We start from the raw sequence: 17,768 nt of genomic DNA, 5'->3' as shown, positions 1-17,768 counted from the left end.
CAGCCGTGATGAAATTTTAAAGTACACTAGAGAATCCAGACTTTCCTTCATCTTTCTGTATTCTCCTCAAAATGGTCTCTTGGTGAGGAGTTCCTGCAGGAAAGCATTATGTTCTGGAATCCCTCAGGAGTTCTCAAGTTCAAGAGAACTTCAACTTGAGAATATTATATTCAATGGCTGAAAAGCAGGCAGTTTGTTATAAAGTTACTGAACTTCACAACAGTGGAAACGCTCACGTGACGAGCTACTAGGCTAGCAGAGGTTGTGAGTACTGGAGGTAGGGATGGATGACAAGTGTATACAATCATGAACAAGGCAGCAGTGAGAGGCATGTTTATAAGGATTAGACCACATGCTCTCAGCAGAACCCATATGTGAAGTTTAGATATTTATGTCAAATTCATAAACAAAATATGACCTAAGTTCAGGATGTAACTGAAAACCACCAATGCACATTGACGTGAGCTTGCCTGAATAAGAACCATCAGGAGAATGTCTCTGTACAGAGCATTTAGGGACAGAGAGACATTATTTTAATACATAAACTGCAGATTGCAGACTGTCTCTAATCTTCCAATGTAATGCAAAAACACCTCTGGGTGGGGGAAACGAGATGCAGATGTAGGCTTGGGAGCTCTCTATTTCCATCCGTTTCAGAGAAATTATGAAGTTCTCTTTACAATTAAAAGTTTCATGTGGCAAATAATCCATTTTCATTTTACTTAGGAAGCTTGGTCCTAAACTGTTCTGTGGTTAATAGTTTTGCAGTTAATTTGTTTAATGCGTCTTAGTAGAGAACATTCTTTTTCCTGAGGTCATTATTCTCCCAGAAAGTTATTAACACTTCAAGAAAGCATATGAGGCTCAATTGATGAGTTTTTTAATTGTACGGGCAATTTGGGGGCCAAGATTGAAAAGAGAAAGTAATTACACAACTGGGAAAGAATCTGTGCTCTCTGAACTTCAGTATCAAGAGGGTTGCTTAAACACGCACGCGCGTGTGTTCACAATTCTCCCCTTCAGAAAATCTCGTTAAAACGAGAGAGCTTTCTTCAGGTGGCAAAAAGGCCATTATTTCCTGCTGCTCAGAGGCCAGAACTCTGGGCTTCCTGCAGGGTTAGCTGGTATCAAATCAATCACCTGCAATATAGTATTTTTCACTTTCAAAGTCCTACAAGGAAGTGTGGACTCCTTTGTGAACCTTTTCAGGATATTTTTCAAATTATCCCCTGTCAGTGAAGTGCACTGGCTGCAGTCAGAGAGGAAGCGATGATGGGAAGAGAAATTCATTTATTCATGCGCCTTTCTTAATATGATTCTCAGGATGGCTCTAAAACCTTTGGAGGTCTGAATCCTCCTTGCATAATTCATAATTCCAAATCACACAAACAAGCAAACAAAAACACAACCCTCTGTGGCATGGTTTCTTTTGATGACTTCTTTGGCATATGAACCACAAAGCAAAGGGAAACTAATAATTTTGCAGTCCATTTTCTAGGACAGCAAACAAAAATAGGAAGTCCTGAAAAAAAAATTTTAAACTTAAAAATAGGAAATTCTGTTTCTGGTTTGGCTGAGTAAGCTCCTTTTACAAAAATCAACCATTCTGAACAATCTTCAGACAAAGTACAAAATCCAACTACCTGAGACAGTGGAAGGGAACAAAAGAGGCCCGCTCAGGAGGGGCTGGGCACCTGGAATAGGAGAGGGCACAGGGAGAGTGTTACGTGTTCCTGGCTTCTAACTTGAGGCCAGGCCATAGTCAGGGTTGTCTAGGATGGCCAAAAATTCAATAAGTAAATAAATAATCTACTCTTTCTGACCTGAATCATAAAATAGGGTTCAAGGCAACCATAGCTCCCAGAAAGTTATGGAGCCATCATAAAAAGGAGGGATCCAGAGTTGGAAGACCCTATTTGTAGATTAAACTCCACCCAAATCATTGGCTGACCCAAAAGCCACTCAGGACAGCATAGCAGAGGATTAAATAACAGAACTGAGCCTTGCTGAGCTGCTGTCCAAAAGACACTAGCAACTAGAGTCCAGCCAAGCAAATTACCAGCTTAAAACAGCACAAACAAACAAATACTTTTTGGAGGACTACTGCAGAAACCAGTCTCCAAACACAACATTCATGATGTTCAGAAGACAATTTAAACTGACTTGACATACAGAAGTAACAGGGACATGTAATCTATTCTCAAAGGTAAAGACAGAGACCAAACCTGAGATAACCCACACAGCAGAACTAGCAGACAGGTTTTTTTCATGTGTGTTTTGTTGTAGTTGTTTTACAGTACTGAGGATAAAATCCAGGGTGTTTTACCACTGAGTGACATCTCCAGCCCTTTTTTATTTTCAGACAGGTTCTCACAAAGAGACTGAAGACTAGCCTTGAACTTGTAGTCCTCCTGCCTCTGCCTCTCCAGTTGCTGGGATTACAGGTATGTGTTACATACCCAGTCAAATAGCAGTTTTGAAGCAGCTATAAAAATTATGACCAATGAAGTGAAGGAAATGATAGGGTATCTTAGCATATGAATAAAAAATATTTAAAAAGCACCAACTGAAAATCCTAGAATTGAAAAAAAATCCCACAATTATCTGAAATAAAAATGAAAGAATGGAAGTCACTTTTCCTTCTCTCTTAGCAATTTTTTCTTTCTAAAATACTGACTGGATCCTAGTGGGGGAAAAAAAGGTACTGGTCACAGACTACATATGTAAATTAAAGCTTAGAAAAGGGTCACCTTGACTCTAATAGTCTCTTATTTAAAGACACAAAGGATAATTCTGTGAATCTGGTTCAGTTAAAAATTTTAAAGATAGGAAACTTCTATTTTTTTAGGACAAATTTTTTAGATAACTTAGGATCTATGTTATTTTATTTCATTAATATTTTAATGACTTTATAGTTCTAGTAAACCTGCAGAAGGTTGCAGACTATCAGATATAAATATCATGTGTTAAACTCACAGAGCACTTTAAAATTTGAATTTCTGGCTGACATTTTCAAATGAAAATTTTTCCCATTAAAGCCTGAATTTGGCTCTCAGTCCTGCAGGGCAACTATTACCCAGAGCTGAGCAGCGACCAGTGTCTGTAAATGGGAAGTAGTTTGGTCATAGCCCTTTTCTGTTCATGTAGAACTACCATTTACTTAACATGCTCATATAGTCTTAGGCTTGTGACCCCTGACTTCACCATGTCAGTAGGCAAAGCCCCCAATATCTAACCCATTCCACTTTTATAAATTTTTCTGTTTTCATATCCTCTAACAATACTCAACCCTTAAGACCAACCATTCAAAGTATTCCCTGACTGCCAAATACAGCCACACAGTCCAACTTTGTGCATTCTGTCAAGTACCTCACTTAAGATCTAATCTATGAGACTGTGATTTTCAGAAACACTGTATGGTATTATGATTTTCAGAAACAAAATGTTTCACACTTGTTACACATTGCATCGTCAGACCCAGGACTTCAGACTTAAGAAGGGAGGGATCTCATATGTTTTTGAAGGGCTATTCTTGATGCTTTCATTCAATCCCCACAATAACCCTAACAAGTGATTATTATTTGCAATTTATAGGTGCAGCGGTTGAAGCTCATAAAGTTTGCATGGCTAAAAGATGGTTACACAGGAATTCAAAGCTGAAGAGTCCCATCTTCCTGTGAACCCCTCTGCCCTTTAAACTATCACAGAGCCCTCAAAATCATACATACCAGACTTAAACACATTAGTATGTAAATGGATAATTGTTTACAATCAAATTTAATATTTCAACCAAGCATCATCAGGAAACAGCAAATCTACACATGTGGTCACATGTCATTAGGCACCTCTCTTCGGCTCTATCACTTTATTGACCTCATATCTTAGTCCATTCACATTTAACATCTTCTACCTACTTTCCATTAGGGTGATGAAGGCAGGTATATATTCCACAGGGAAGAGAGAGGTGGGTAGTTCTCTGAAAAATGCTTTCAACATTACTGCAGCTTCTCTATGGCACATTTTGTCCCATTTAAATTTATCAGTATTAAACTTGGCATCCAGTTCTTCACGGTATTGCTGCAAATCAAGGAAGACAGCAATGAGATTTAGTGTGTTTTTACCATCTTTTATCCCCTTTGAAAACTATCATTAATTAAATTAGTTTTGTACATAGAGTGATAAAGCACTATATACTACACCTTTTTTTCAACATGATTAATAGATCTGAAGTGACTGATTATGAATAAAATTTTAAAAATGTATTTGAGAATATTTAAAAAATAATGTTAATCTTGAACCAGACAAATATAAAAATTTTTTAGTTAGATCATAGTTTCCTTTCTGTGGTTTTGGCAGGAAACCACTATTCCCACATGATAAATGCACTGCTAGATTTTGACAAAGTCCCTATTCCCTTCTTTTCTTAATCCCTTCTGCCATCATCACTTGTATTTCTAAAGTAGATCAGGAATGTGCACCTTTCAGCTAGTCCACATACAGAAGGAGAAATGTCCCAAATAAAGTAACTCTGACCTCACTACACCATGCTGGCCAATGACATCTTCCTGGAGCAGTTACAGCAAAGTTTTATGCCAAGACACACACATGTCCTCCACATGTCTGCATGCCTGCCAAATCCTTCATAAGGTTTGGAGCACTGTGCAAATACTTCAAAAAACAAACAAAAAAGCACTAAGCCCTCAAAGGTTCTACTTGCCTTACAAGTTTTACATTATCAATTCATCTGATTATCAGTGCCACCGGTTCTCCATGTTTCTTTTCTAAAGTCAAACTCATCTTCTCCTGCTCCTTTGAACTACAAGGTTTACCTACTGTAACAGGCAATTAGTCTCCTGACTGACACTAACTTCTCCGAAAGGAATACTTTGAAAGGAACACTGAAAACCCATAGAAGCCTAATTCTTCCAGCTTTGAACACACTCAGCCAAAGTCAGTTCACATATCTCACCTTTTCCTATCAAGAGCAGCTCATTAATATGCCAGGTACAGATGCTCTCATGGCTCCCAGAGTCTGTAAAATGGAGATCCTTCACATAACAAGTTACTTACAGAGATACATGGGATTGAGATCCACCCTCCAGTCCCTGCAAATTAGTCAAAGGAGATTTCTTATCCTGAAATCTAATAGGAATACTATAGCTAACCAAGTGGTCCTTTGCTGAAAAATACACTTATTCCAGTTGTCCTGGAATAAAGGATATTATGCAGCAGACTGGTTCTGGAAAAGAAAGATACAAGAAATCCACTCTTTGTCTTTAGGTGTCTTGTAGTCCAGTGGAGGGGACCATTTCATGAACTGATAGTACTAATTCAGAATGTAAATGCTTTCAGAAAGGTCACATATTGGCACCGTAACAGTCATCAGAGAAAGTAAACCAAACTGCTAGGGCCAAATCTTGAGAAATCTGATAGCAGAAGAGGACACAGAAGGACATGCTGGGTAGAAAGAATAGCTCAAGCGGTGACAGGTACACATAGAGATCCAGTGTGCATGGAGAGTTGCAGATAGGCTAGTGTTGCTGGAGTAAAGAATGAACCTGGGAAGCAGCCATGGCCACTCGGAAGAGGACAGGACTGCTTCCTGTAGTCAGTGAGGCAACTTGGGACATCTTTAAGCTGGACAATGTCAAGGTGCAATTCATTGTTGATGATATCCAGACTGAAAAAATTATTTGAGGAATGAGGAGTTTGGTACAGGTTAGGAGTAGGCAAAAGAAGTAAAGAGTCCAGTTATGAGGCCATACACCAAAGGACAATTACCAAGCACTTGTAATTAGAAAGGATAGAGGCTATTCAAGAAATGCCTAGGAGGGGAAATGTAGGCAGGTGCAATCAATAAATGGGCCAAGGAACTGAACAGACACTTCTCAGAAGAGATACAATTAGTCAACAAATATATGAAAAAATGTTCAACATCTCTATCAATTAGAGAAATTCAAATCAAAACTACTCTAAGATTTCATGTTACTTCAGTTAGAATGGCAATTATCAAGAAGACAAGCAACAATAATTGTTGGCAAGGATGCGGGGAAAAACGTACACCCATACCTTCCTGGGGAGACTGTAAATTGGTGCAACCATTCTGAAAAGCAGTATGGAGATTCCTTAGCAAACATGGAATGGAACCACCATTTGACCCAGATATACCTCTCCTTGGTTTATACCCAAAGGACTTAAAATAAGCATACTACATTGACAAAGCCAAATCAATGTTTATAGCAACTCAATTCACAATAACTAAACTATGGAACCAACCTAAATGCCCTTCAACAGATGAACGGATAAAGAAAATATGGTATATATACACAATGGAATATTACTCAGCCTTAAAGAAGAATGAAAGTATGACATTTGCAGGTAAATGGGTGGAGCTGGAGAATATCATGCTACGTGAAATAAGCCAAACCTAGAAAATCAAATGATGAATATTTTGTTTGATAAGGGGATGTTGGATGCTGATCCTTAATGGGTGAGGGGTTCCTAAGAAAAATGGAGAAACTCTGGATTGAGCAGAGGGGAGGGGAGGGAGTGGGGGGATGGGAAGGATTGTGGAATGAGATGGACATTATTACCTTATATAAATGTATGACTGACTGCATGACTGGTGTGACTCTGCACTTTGTACAACCAGAGGAATGAGAATTGCTCTATCTGTGTACAATGTGTCCAAATGCATTCTGCTGTCATGAATTAGAAGAAATTTTTAAAAAGAACCAAGTAGGAGGTAGTTTAAAAAAAAAAAAACAAGATAAGAAGCATTGGCAAAGACGTGAAAAGAAAGGAAACCCTCCTGCACTGTTGTGGGAATGCAAACTAGTACAGCTGTTATGGAAAACAGTGTGCAGCTTCCTTGAAAATTTTAAAAATACACTACCATATGATCCAGCCATCCCACTATGGGTATGTGTCCAAAGGAAAGGAAATAAGTTTTTCAAAGAGGCAGTGGCAAGCCATTCATTGCAGCACTATACCCAACAGCCAAGAAAGGGAAACTAACTAAAGTGTCCACTGACTGATGAACAGATAAAGAAAATGCAGTTCAGACCCACCATGGAATATGATTCAACCATAAAAAGAATGGTTGCTCCCTCCTCTTAGGTCTATTCCAGTCTTCAGAGTCAGTCCTACAGGAACCTATGAATGTAAAGCGTGATTGGGCAACGGTACCACATGATCTTGTCTAGATGGCTAGTGTAAAATAATACCAAGAGAAAGATCTTCCTCTTCTGATTTTGACCAGAGCAGACTAGAGGGTATATGATATTTCCACGGTAGCCCTAAGTATGAAACCACATAAACCAGATGTGAATTTACTTGGCCTCAAACAGGGAGCACCTAGAGGGTGTAGAAGTCAATTTTCCTGTCAACTGTTAATGAGACCAGAGACAAGGGTTGGAATTCAGGTTCTTAAATCTCCTTGGAGCAGAAATACAACCTGCTAAAATTTAGTTTTCATGCAAATGCCAATGACTAGCCTGCAGCCACCAGCTCAGGAAGAGAAACTAACAGGCCAGGTAATGTAACTATAAAGCATTTAGTGCTGCCAGGGAATAATAGAAATGAGTCAAAAAAAAAAAAAAACGAACTTCATATGTCAAACTATCTGCCTTCTTTCATAAAAAAAAAATATACTCCCCAGTGTTTGGCTCGGATTTTTGCCATGTTTTTAAAAGAAAATCACTGAACACACCAAAGCAATAAATTGGATCCAAATGACCTGCAGCCTCCAACAGGGAAACTGGCCTTGCATTTTTGTCTCTGTTTGGCTAAAGTCTTGCAACTTCTCAAGGCTGCCTCCCTGACAATCTTATCAAGTGTTTAAAACACAAAGCCAGGCTGGGTGTTCAACAGTGTAGCCTCAAATAGTTGCTGTCTTTTACTGGCACAAGGTGAGGCTCATTACAGTAGAATTAAAAAAAAAAAAAAATCTTTCCTAGAAAATGCAGTACAGTGGCTGAAGAAGGAAGGAAGGAAGGAAGGAAGGAAGGAAGGAAGGAAGGAAGGAAGGAAGGAAGGGAAGAAAGAGGTAGTTTGAGGTTTGAATTAAAGAGAAAGAATAAAAGCCTCTGTAGTACGTCAAGTTTCAATGCCCTTCTAACTGCAGTACTTTCCTATTTTTGCTCACTGGCCCAGATTCCTTTTGCATTGGTTTCTTGGAGCCTGAACCATGAAAACATCTGGATTACATTTTTCGGACTAACAAGCAGTAGAATAAATAGGCTGACACTACATAAAACCGATTAGGGTAGAAAAGGGACTTTGACCTAAATGTGGTTCAGGAATGCATGTGCCTGTAAGAACACTTTGAAGGAAAGATTAGCCTTTGATAAACATTTTTCAGTCAAAGACTAGCTTAAGAAAAATATCTTTTGCTATAAGGTAAACTTGGTACACATAAGAGATATCCTACATTTTCTTCCATTGGTTATTGAGGAAAAAAAAAACTAGATCTTATCCATTGTGCTTCTCACAAACTCACCTGTGTATGCGCGTGCACACATACATACACACACACACACACACACACACACACACAGCAGCCAGAATATATGCAAACGTAGCTTTCCAATGGGAGTCTGATTTTGTTCAGGAAATTCATTTTGTTGATTTTATCTCAGGTCTCTAACTCTGCTAGTAACCACAGAGTTAACCATAACTAGTAACGGTTTCCACCTTCAGATACAGGATACATTTATTCAGAAGTGAATCTAAGAATCAGTCATTTGAGAAACGGAGGCAAAAAGTAGATGGAACTTGGAAAGCATAACCCTAAGGAGCCATTAGAAACTCACCTGCCTTCCAGGTGAAGTTATATTTAGCCAACTCTGCTATCAGGGAAGTCAAAACTCCCAATATACTTTAATCCCTGACATCACTGTCAATGGCCTGGTACTGGGCTCAGATCTCCCTTCAAAAGAGAATTGGCCACATGCATCTGCAAAACATTCAGGCAGCTGACTCTCCAGGCTGTTGGCCCCTTCTCTGTAGGAAGGCCAGTCCATGGCAGGGCAGGGCACCTAACAGGAGGAACTACCAGGCCTGCACTGTGGCCTGAGGCTCACCCTGCCCAATCTTGCTTCCTGCCCTCTATAAAGGATAACCTTCAGAAGCACTATCCCTTAGTACAACTCTCTTCCACTGCTAATCCCTCTTAGCATCTGCTCTCTAGAGGATCAAAAAGACATGCTATTTACTCTGTTTCCACTTAAAAAAATCTTGTAACACTTCTTTATAAAAAGTCCTGAGACTTCTGGATACAAAACAGAATTTCCCCAAAAAGGTACCAAAATGAATTAATGAAGACACACCTTTCTGTTTCTATGCATTTCCTTGGAATAATTCTAGCCACAACTAAATTCATTTTTGCCTTCACCTGAGACTTTTTTCTCAGAGGTTCATTATTTAATATCCACAAACCAGGGCTGATCCCAGCACAAGGATGAATACTTCATCATGTGTGCCCATCAGAAGATGCAGTGGGATACTTTACTGGAAATTAGTGAGAAAAGCTTTTCTTTTCAATGATTCTTCCCTTTACTCTTTTGTAGAGTTCGCACTTTTACAGAAGTAAGAAGGCAAGGTAAAAGGATGCACATGGCTTGAGGGGTGTTGTGCGTGGACACTAACATTACCATAAGTGGAACTGCAGTGGTTATGACCATGGCTACAAATTCTCATAAGAAATTCAACTAAAAGGAAAACCAGTGAATGTCTCTAAGCTTAAAGTAACTGGAAATGTAAAGAAGGGCCGGCTCCCATGCTGTTGGCTTAGTGACTTTCATGACAAAAAGGAACCCAGCAAGCTGATGTGGCTAACTCAGAACAGGGATGAGCATTTTGACTTTTCAAACTGAAAATAGGCAGTGGTTTTTGATGTATTGTTTTGTTGTTACAGTTTATTATTATTAATGTTGTCTAATTTAAAAGGATCATGAAACAAACACATAATCATAGGTACCAAGGAATATTAGGAAGAGCCAAATGATCGTATCAAGTAAATAATGACATCAACAAAGACTAAATTCCCAAAGCTCCTTTGGGCTGGATCTAACTAGCTTTGATTTCTAACAAGGAACAGAAAATGTCGGGTACCTTGACTTTGGCAGTACATCCTGAAAGTCGAAAAATTCCTTCAGATTCCAGACCTGATTCCTCGACTTTCTCAAAAAACTGGAAAGCAATGATATATTACAAAAATAAGCACCTCTATAGGATTATAAACATCTGAAATAGTGATGATAGCAACAATCAACATATTGAGCACGTACATGCAACTGGTACTTGACTACTGTGTTAACTATTCTTGACCACTCTAAAAGGTCAAAACAATCCTCCAATTAGCAAATGAGCAAATGGTGATTTTGAGTCCTTACATAACTTTCCCAAGATCAAGCTCCAAGAGATGGCACTGGCTCTCCCAAGCTTTGTTTCTTAACCAGTATAATATGTTGTCACTTAACCATTTTAAGATTGAACTTCTACTATATCTCCTTCTGAAGACTGATCAGTAAGAAAAGATTCTAAATCTTTGTAACCACCCTGGCTAAGACCCTATGGGACTTGCAGATATCTGACCAAGAAGTTAGGGATTTCAAAGGTCAATCACTCTCATGAGTTCTCTCAGTGGTGACGGTTGCTTTAAAAAAAAAAAAAGTTATAGGATCACTACTTATTGTGTATTGCAGCTCAGATACTAATCTCAGCATTTTACATATATTACTTCATTTAATTCTGGCAATAATTATATAAGGTAGACACTATTATTTTCTTCATTTTACTACTGAGAAAACTGAGGTGCAGAAAAGTGAAACTTCACACAGTGAAACGAGAATCCAGTTTCTTTATCTCCTTTAAAGAAAGGATGGCACTTGGAACTAAAGTAGTTCTTTTAAGTACAAAGAGAAACAGATATTCAGGAGAAAAAAACCTGAGGAAGAAACGACTCTCCTATAGAAGTGAAAGAAGGCAACCTCAAATTGTTTTAAATGAGAAATGTTTAACATTAACAGTAATAACATTTATTGAGTGACTAATGTGATAAAATCCAGACTGCCTTTAACTAGCACTTCTTGAGCGCCTTTTGTTTGCTACCATTTGCTAAGTTCTGTGCTAGGTTTTTGTGCTTACATAACAACATAAATTTATGTGTTGAATCTTCTGTCACAGATTACCATGAATTTTTTCTTTGAACTCTTTACTTTACATAGAGGAAAAAGGGCATCATATGGTTTTCATTCAAAGCAGGGAAGAAAACCCTAAGAGTCACCATGAACTTTGGGCCTGAATCCACGCTGTGTTCCTTTTCCACACTGCTCTTGCTGGCTGTGTGATCGTGGGTAAGTTATTTCACCTTCCTATGCCTCAGTGGCCTCAACTGCAAAAAGGAGATTAACAACACTGATCTCCTTGGGCTGCTCTGGGCTGACTCAAAGGACATTATGTGGATAACACTGGTGCAGCCCTGCTGGGGAGAGGTGCTCACAGGTGGGCCCTATGCACAGAGGTGTCACCAGTATACTCTGGCTATCTGACTGCCATCCTTCCTATTCCCAATCTCAAATCAGTCCACAGATTTAAGAGAGAAGCTCAATTTGTGGCATTGGTAGCAAAATATAGGAAGACAGAAGAGGATGAAGAATTGTTAGTGTGAGTAAAGTAACTATGATTCTTCAGTTTATATATATATATATATATATATATATATATCATTCAAAAACATTTTAAAATTCAACAAGGTTTGTGTTGAGGGCTTGGAATTTTAATTGTGCCACTGGATGTCACTGTTGAATAAATGCATACTTAGGTAAACCAGTGTGAATTGCTGCCTATGAGACAAGAACATAACTTAAAAGTAAATCAGCTATTTAGCAAGGGTAGTTACAGAGATACTTGCATAATAATTTAGAGATCACTTAGAAATCTTCTTCTACTGAAATTCTTCTCTTTGTCTAAAAGTATCCTATCTTCCCAGTCATACCTGGAAAACCACTAGAACAAGATGATTTTTAAAGTCTATTAAACTTTGTTTAAAAAATTTATAAAATGATCACACACACAGTAATTCATAAAAATCTAGTCTATGATATATCTTAGCAAATATTCCATAAATACACTACAAATAGTAATTAATGGCCAGTTTTATCTGACATAATGAATATACACACACATATATATGGACAATTTACATTTGAAAAAATATTGGAAAAAACAAAACTGTGTCCATCCTCTGATGTTCTGTGGTCAGACAGTGTCTAACAGGCAAGGCTGCTAGTGGTGGATGTGGTTTGTTCCCCAAGGGTTCAGTACTAGAAGCGTGGTCCTTAGTGTGGTGGTCTTGAGGTGGAGGAACCTATAAGAGGCGGAGCCTAGTGGGAGGTCACGACTGCCCCTCCCTCTCCCTGGCTTCTGCTCTGACAATGTGAGCTCTCCCTGTCACACACTGTAACACACTGCTACCAGTGTGTTACCACCCTCCACCAGGTCAGGCAGCTACGGGGAACTTCCCTAGAGTTGGTCTTTCAGCCTCCAAAACAGTGAACTAAATAAACTTCTTTTCTTATAAGTACCCAGCTTCAGATATTTTGTTACAGTAACGGAAAGCAAATAACAGGAAGACCAACTGTTCTCAATGCTTATAGGCCATTATGAGGCTACCTGGAACAAGGTCAAAAATTGCCAAAGATCTCATTCCTAATAGGGTTCAGTGTCTTTCAACCTAAAGGAAAATTCATTAGTGGGTTTACAAAGTCCTCAACCACAAGCACAAGGCTCTATTCCCTCCTCATTCATTCACTTGCGTTCTACTCACTTTTTGTAATACAAGGGGAACTTTCACTTCAGGGTCTTTCTTTCTGTCATTGTCCAGGAGGACTGTAAGTGGAACTCCAAAAATCCCATTGTCTTCAATGTCACACAGTCATGAGAGAAAGAAAAAATTAAAAAAAATAAAATCAGAAAAGCACTGTCTTATTCTAGCATGTCAGTATTAAATACCAAAGCCATCCGTCCCCTTAGTTACCTCGTCCTTTTACTTTCTCTGTTTTGTTTCTTTTCAGTTGAATTCCAAATGCATCAAAAAAGGCAGTCAATTCAATCAGAGAGAGATGGCGAATTTTCTTCATGTCCTCAGCAGACAGGTCTCCAGCTTCGGTTAAGCCAAGCCTGGTTTTCTGAACAGTGAGTTTCTGAAATAACACAGTGAAGATATTTATTTTTAATGGCAAAGGAAAATTATACTTTCACTCAGATACCACCCAGACACTCTAAACCTATAGAAGAAAACATGCAAAAAGCTCTGAAGAGCATACTACATCATAAAAATATTATGAGTATGTTTTGAGAACATTTGCAGATCACTGTTATGCTAACTAGAAGCAAAACAGCAGTCTGAAGTCCATGATAACAGTGCTATCGTAACTGTGGAAATGGCTTTTTAAAGGCAACATGCTGTATTGTCAAGCAACACACATGTCAAACATCATATGGAATGTACCCACTGTGGGTCCTTAATCTGGATTACATGTGCCAAACACAAGCAAAGAACACAACTAAGTGTAGCACAGGAGAGATCTGGATTTTTTTTTTTTTGACAATAAATCTCCTTGATTCAGGATTCGTGTATGCTATACTGCATACTTAAAAAAAAAATAATAGTCTCCTAATCAAGTTTTGCTTAAAAACCATATTTAGATGATTCCAAATTCTTAAAAAAAATTCACAGAAAATACAACTAATCTTACTATGTCTTACTTTTGAAGACAGTGATACTGTTATGTTATTCATTTCCACACTAAGAAAGGAAATACACTAAATTAATAACCACAAATCTTAATAACCTAGAAATGTTGTGAAGACTCTAAGGAGCAAGCATCATTCATACATAACATCCTCAGGTATGCTTTGCTCTCAGAAAATCTGGTATTGAAATGTATGCTGAAGTAGAAAAATCCTACAGTTATTTAAATTATAAAGCCTCAAGAACAGGGTTATTAAACTATATACCCATTCATTCATTCATCAACAATTTTTTCACTCAAACCCCAAGTGTATGTATGCATGTATTTATATTGTAGTACTGAGGGTTGAACCCAGGGCCTCACACATGCTAGGGAAGTGCCACCACTGTGCTATATCCCCACCCAGAATTTCAAGCATTTAAAAGTAAAACCATATGTAGGATGTGCTTTCGGGCATATCTTGGGCTATTAGCAGTTGGTTATTTCATCTTCTTCTTGAAACCAAGGAAGGTCTGGTAGGCCAGTGGTACATGACTGTAATTGCAGTGGCTTAGGAGGCTGAAATAGGAGGATCACAAGTTCAAAACCAGCCTCAGCAATTTAGCAAGACCCTGTCTCCAAATAAAATATATTAAAAAAAAAAAAAAAGAGGCTGGGGATGTGGCTCAGTGGTTAAGTGCCCCTGGATTCAATTCCTGGTACAACAAAACAAAACAAAAAAATAGTAATACATAATAACAACAATATAAATAAGAACTGCACTCATTTATTGAGCAACTACTGTGTACTAAACCCTATGTCAAGTTCTTCCTAGGGGTCTGACCTATACCTTGAATGAGCCAGACCTCAGAAAGAGACAACTTTGATGAGAAGACCTAGGACTAGTGTTCTCTCTTGGACACCCTTCTCTAAATAACAAAAAGGAAGGACTGTCCTTGAAATCGGACTACTACATAGGCTTCCTTTTCTGCTGCATTCTGCCCTCCCATGTGAAGATTGCTTAGGGACCAGAAAGGGTTTTGGAATTTGACATATTTTAGGCTTTAATTCTGTTCCTACAGGGCTTTGGGCATGTTACTTAGCCTCCCTGGGCCTCAGTGTTCTCATCTGTAAAATAGGAGTAATCAATAGGGTCCACTTTACAACTAGAACACGTGGTGCAGTGTCAAGCCTGTGGAGGTTGCTCAGGGAGTCTTAAAGCGCTTCCCGTTCCTCCTCTTCTCTCCCTCATGGGCCAGTTGTCTGGGTATGGTCCAGGCTGACTGGTCCAAAAGAATCTATTTCCAGATGACATTCCTTTAGTCCTGAAACTGCCCAAGTCCTGCTCATCATGCCTCTACCCCTGATAAAAAGAGAATATTCAGGACGCCACATCATGAACTCTTCATACAGGCATTATTTATTGAACAGTGAATACATCAATAATACAGCTCTGTGGTAGGTTTCCAGGATAGACCACTCTGTGTGTGTGTGTGTGTGTGTGTGTGTGTGTGTGTGTTATCAGTTCTGTCTATCATGTAGTAATATAAATTCCTGAATTGGATTTGGTAAGCTTCAGTGTCTGTCCTATGAGCTCTACTTCCTATTGTTGTGAATATAACTGTCTGCTGTACCCACACCCCCCTTTTTTTGCAGTTATAGATGGACAGCATGACTTTATTTTATTTGCTTATCTTTAAGTGGTGCTAAGGTTTGAACCCAGTACCTCACACATACTTGACAAATGCTTTGCAACAGAGCTACAGCCCCAGCCCTGTGCCCCCTATTGATATATGATTTATAGCAATAAAAATACATATAGTTAGGATATGCACTTATATGTGAATTAAGAATATGAAGTGCGAGAAAACTCACAAACCACGTGAAAAATCCACTTCATCTGTGCTATAGTATGGATTTTGAATCTACCCCCAAAGTCCCATGAATTAAAGGTCCCCAGCCTGTGGTGCTATTAATGTGCGGTAGAAACTGTAGGAGGTGGAGCCTAGTGGAAGAAAAGTAGGTCATTGTGGGGAGGGTGTCCTTGAAAGAGACATTGAAAGAGACAAGAGCCCTGGCCCTTGCTCTTTCGCTCTTTGCTTCTTGAACACCATGGAGTGAGCAGCTCACTTTACTGTGTGCTTCTGCCATGATGGTCTGCATACCCACAGGCCCCAAAGTAATGGGCCTTCTAACCACAAACTGAAACCTCCAAAACTGTGAGCCAAAATAAATCTTTCCTCTTATTAAGTTGATCAGACATTAATCACAGTTATGGAAAGCTGACTAACACAACCTGTCAAGCAGTATTCAAGTGTACGTATTCACAACTTTTTTCAACCCAGGACTGCTAGGTACAGCCAGGCGAACTACATAATAAATAGTCCCCAAAGGTGGTATGCAATGCTGAAGCCCAGTCTTCCCAGTCTCCTTGAGCATATTCAGACATTGTTTGGGCTCATGGAACAGAAACAGGAAGTTACTAGAATAACCATGAAAGGTTTGACTTACAGTTAAAGCATAGTCTTCTTTCTTAATCTCTGACTTCTTAGATCTATTTCTTTTTGGAGCCTCTGTAACCATTTCTGAATAAGATACTTCAAAGGACACCTCTTCAGTCTCTGCTGGAATGTCCTTTTCCAGATAATCATCTAGAGAAACAAAAGATACAGAATATTTAATATGCCACTTAATCAAGCAATACCATGTACTGGAAAATAAGCACAAAACATTCACAAAACTGCCCACAGCACATCAGGGAAAAGCACTGGGTTCCCCCAGAGGAGTTCAGTTAAGTAATGCCGTGGTGTCATCAGCTTCCACAGGAACAAATTTCTATTGTTATCCAAATGAACTTTCAATATAATCTTATTTTTCAAATTTTAGACTTTTATGTCTCATGAAAGTTTTTTAGGATTAGCCTCAAGCAGGGTATTTCTATATGTTTCTGTGATATTGAAATTAAGCCCATCCAGACCCACTGTCACTTACTGGAGAGTTAGAAGCTTGAAGCAGAGGAAGAAAGAAGAGATTCTGGAATTCCTCTCTCCTTTTACTTCTTCCTCTTCTTCTTTTTTTTTAAACTGTGAAATATTTGTCTCTTAAGACATGTTCAAATTGAATTTGGACTTCACTGAAAGGTGTGTTCAGATGAACTAATCTGAATTTCTTTATTTGATGCTGGTTACCTGACTTTGTATGATACACATTAAGAAGAAGTCTGCTGAGTAATATATATAATGCCCTACAGAATTGCTTTTCTCCAGCTAGTCTGAAAATTAGGACAGAAGATTTCTTGACCCAAAACAAAGGAATTCATAAATTATGTGAGCAATCCCATCCTCTGATTATTGATTGATTTTGGCTTGTCATCTTGTTTCACTACCTGGCAAAACTGTTTATGTGCAAAGTAATGATTTATTTGATTACAAAAAGAACTCAATTCTCTTTTGCCCTCTTCTATAGATGCTGACAATTTGACAAACTGGAACAAAAAGGAACAAAAGGCAGAATTAATGGAAGACCTAATTAATTTTACATTAAAATTTTACATTAAAATTTGGAAACCCAGTAAATGGATGTGCCATGAATTTCAAAAATGGCGAAGTTGTGAGTTTTCATTTGTCATATGGAGGCTTGCCCTCAAAATAGAGGTAGAAAAAAATATTAAATAATACTCTAACCTCTTAAGGATAAATGGACAAAGTCTTTGGACAGTAGCAATTAAACTGGCCAATTCTCCAAAACCAGAGGACCATTGCATACTGATGTTTCTTTTAGAGGCATAATTTGAGCTAGGTTACCATATGGCATTAAATACAAATAAATAATAACAAATAAATAATTTCTGGAAAATACCTTCTCCTTGATTTGTTTTGTGACAGCTTTATTGAAATACTATTCATGTGCCATGAAATACATCACTTAAAGTGGACAAATCGATGGTTTTTAGCGCATTAGTGTTGGACAACCATCATCGAGTCAGTTTTGGAACATTTCATCAACTCTATTTCTTTGAACTGTGATGGGAAT

At 38.4% G+C, this 17,768-nt stretch overlaps 1 protein-coding gene across 3 annotated transcripts in view; it reads right to left on the bottom strand.

Annotated features, from left to right (window-relative positions):
- Window positions 1–17,768, bottom strand: part of Arhgap28 (Rho GTPase activating protein 28) — a 180,271-nt gene that overhangs the window by 23,996 nt on the left and 138,507 nt on the right. For all 3 annotated transcript variants that reach the window (XM_077792228.1, XM_077792229.1, XM_026408882.2), the window contains exons 7-11: window positions 16,248–16,387; window positions 13,040–13,205; window positions 12,830–12,921; window positions 10,114–10,191; window positions 3,915–4,077 (exon numbers count right to left, since the gene is read on the bottom strand). In XM_077792228.1, the coding sequence (XP_077648354.1) occupies window positions 3,915–4,077; window positions 10,114–10,191; window positions 12,830–12,921; window positions 13,040–13,205; window positions 16,248–16,387 (639 nt within the window). The remainder of the gene's footprint in view (window positions 1–3,914; window positions 4,078–10,113; window positions 10,192–12,829; window positions 12,922–13,039; window positions 13,206–16,247; window positions 16,388–17,768) is intronic.

This window comes from Urocitellus parryii, chromosome 13, assembly GCF_045843805.1.
Source record: "Urocitellus parryii isolate mUroPar1 chromosome 13, mUroPar1.hap1, whole genome shotgun sequence".
NCBI classification, from domain to species: Eukaryota; Metazoa; Chordata; class Mammalia; order Rodentia; family Sciuridae; genus Urocitellus; species Urocitellus parryii.
Note: the sequence above shows the minus strand (reverse complement) of the source record. Positions and strands in the feature narration are given on the sequence as shown.